Raw genomic sequence first — 1,661 nt, forward strand, 5'->3', positions numbered from 1 at the left:
TATGGCATTTAGCTTGTTACTTTATTCTTGCTTGGGTTCTAATCGCCAAATAACCAACTAGAAACAATTCCAAATTTTAAGTTGAGTAATTGACATGGAGGTGAATCCTCAACTCAAGTAGCAGACTGAACTGACCACACAGCTTTTCCATGAGATGATATCAACCTGAGGTCATTTGTTTCCACCAAGAAATTCTCCAGTAGTTCACTTCTCCTTCCAGGAGCCTGATGTTGTCTTCTTACTAGAGATAACTGGACCAGGCCAAGTAAAATCTTGAAACCGAAGCTTGAGACATGTGCTTTGAGTGCCGACCGTTTCATAGGACGTTACAGTAATCTAGGTACATATGATGCAGAAATTTTGTTACATGCAAGGAAAAGAGATAGTTGATGTTAAAAGTAAGTGATCAGAGGGTCTCGGAGGCCGGAGCGGTAGAGAGCGGAGCTGTGAGACATTTAGCCTTGCTTCCTTCCCTGAACTCAGCATGGAGGAGAAGTCAGAAAACTATAAGCTTCCAGAAGATCTGTTCAATGGTTTGAAAGTTACAGACTCTCAGGGAGCAGTGTCTGCTAGCCCCCAGGTCCCTGATCCCAAGGATCAGAGCAAGCCACTAAAGGATGCTGAAACGCGTCCCCAGGAGGACCATGGGGAAGAGGAGTGTTTTCATGACTGTAGTGCCTCATTTGAGGAGGAGCAATCAGGGGCGCACATGTTGGGGAACAAAGCCAGTGATGACTCAAGTTCTGAATTGGATGAAGAATACCTAATTGAACTGGAAAAAAACATGCCAGAAGAAGAGAAACAGAAAAGAAGAGAAGAGAGCGCTAAACTAAAGGAGGAGGGGAATGAACAGTTTAAGAGAGGAGATTACGTAGAAGCTGAGAGTTCTTACAGTCAAGCCCTTCAGATGTGCCCATCCTGTTTCCAGAAAGATTGATCTGTTCTGTTTTCAAATAGAGCTGCTGCAAGAATGAAACAGGACAAGAAGGAGATGGCCATCAGTGACTGCAGCAAAGCAATTCAGTTAAACCCTGGCTATATCCGTGCAATACTGAGGAGAGCAGAGTTGTATGAGAAAACGGACAAACTAGATGAAGCACTGGAAGATTATAAATCGATATTAGAAAAAGATCCATCAGTCCATCAAGCAAGAGAATCTTGTATGAGATTACCTAGGCAAATTGAAGAACGTAATGAAAAATTAAAAAAAGAGATGTTAGGTAAACTAAAAGATCTCGGCAACTTGGTTCTGCGACCTTTTGGGCTCTCCACAGAAAATTTCCAGATCAAGCAGGATTCTTCTACAGGCTCCTACTCCATCAATTTTGTTCAAAATCCAAATAATAATAGATAACAGAAATAACAGTAGTCTTAAAGGCTGACTGGGAGGCCATGTACTGTTCTCAAGGAGCAAGGCCCTGCAGGTGTTTGATATTTAAAAGTATCTTATCTAGGAAAGGCTGTGTAGTAGAGCCCCAGCCGCCTTCTTGCTCTTGTTTTATGATCAGGGTGAAATGTGCCTCCTGATGTAATCAGCCTCATTAATTTCCATTTTAAGGTGGTGTCTGTGCAGCTGTTGTCCCTGGTTCTGGCTGTTTTTTGTCTGGTGGGGAAACCTGCTTGTCAAGGCTGAACTCTTAGAGCCACACAAATGTGCTATC

At 42.8% G+C, this 1,661-nt stretch overlaps 1 protein-coding gene across 1 annotated transcript; it reads left to right on the top strand.

Annotated features, from left to right (window-relative positions):
- Nucleotides 1-452: 452 nt before the first annotated feature.
- Nucleotides 453-1,452, top strand: LOC129681826 (tetratricopeptide repeat protein 1-like). The gene is given in 1 exon segment (XM_055614006.1): nucleotides 453-1,452. A coding segment is annotated over 1 exon segment (870 nt). The 5' UTR covers nucleotides 453-484; the 3' UTR covers nucleotides 1,355-1,452.
- Nucleotides 1,453-1,661: the final 209 nt, after the last annotated feature.

This window comes from Psammomys obesus, unplaced genomic scaffold (assembly GCF_907164565.1).
Source record: "Psammomys obesus unplaced genomic scaffold, mPsaObe1.curated_primary_1811, whole genome shotgun sequence".
NCBI lineage: Eukaryota > Metazoa > Chordata > Mammalia > Rodentia > Muridae > Psammomys > Psammomys obesus.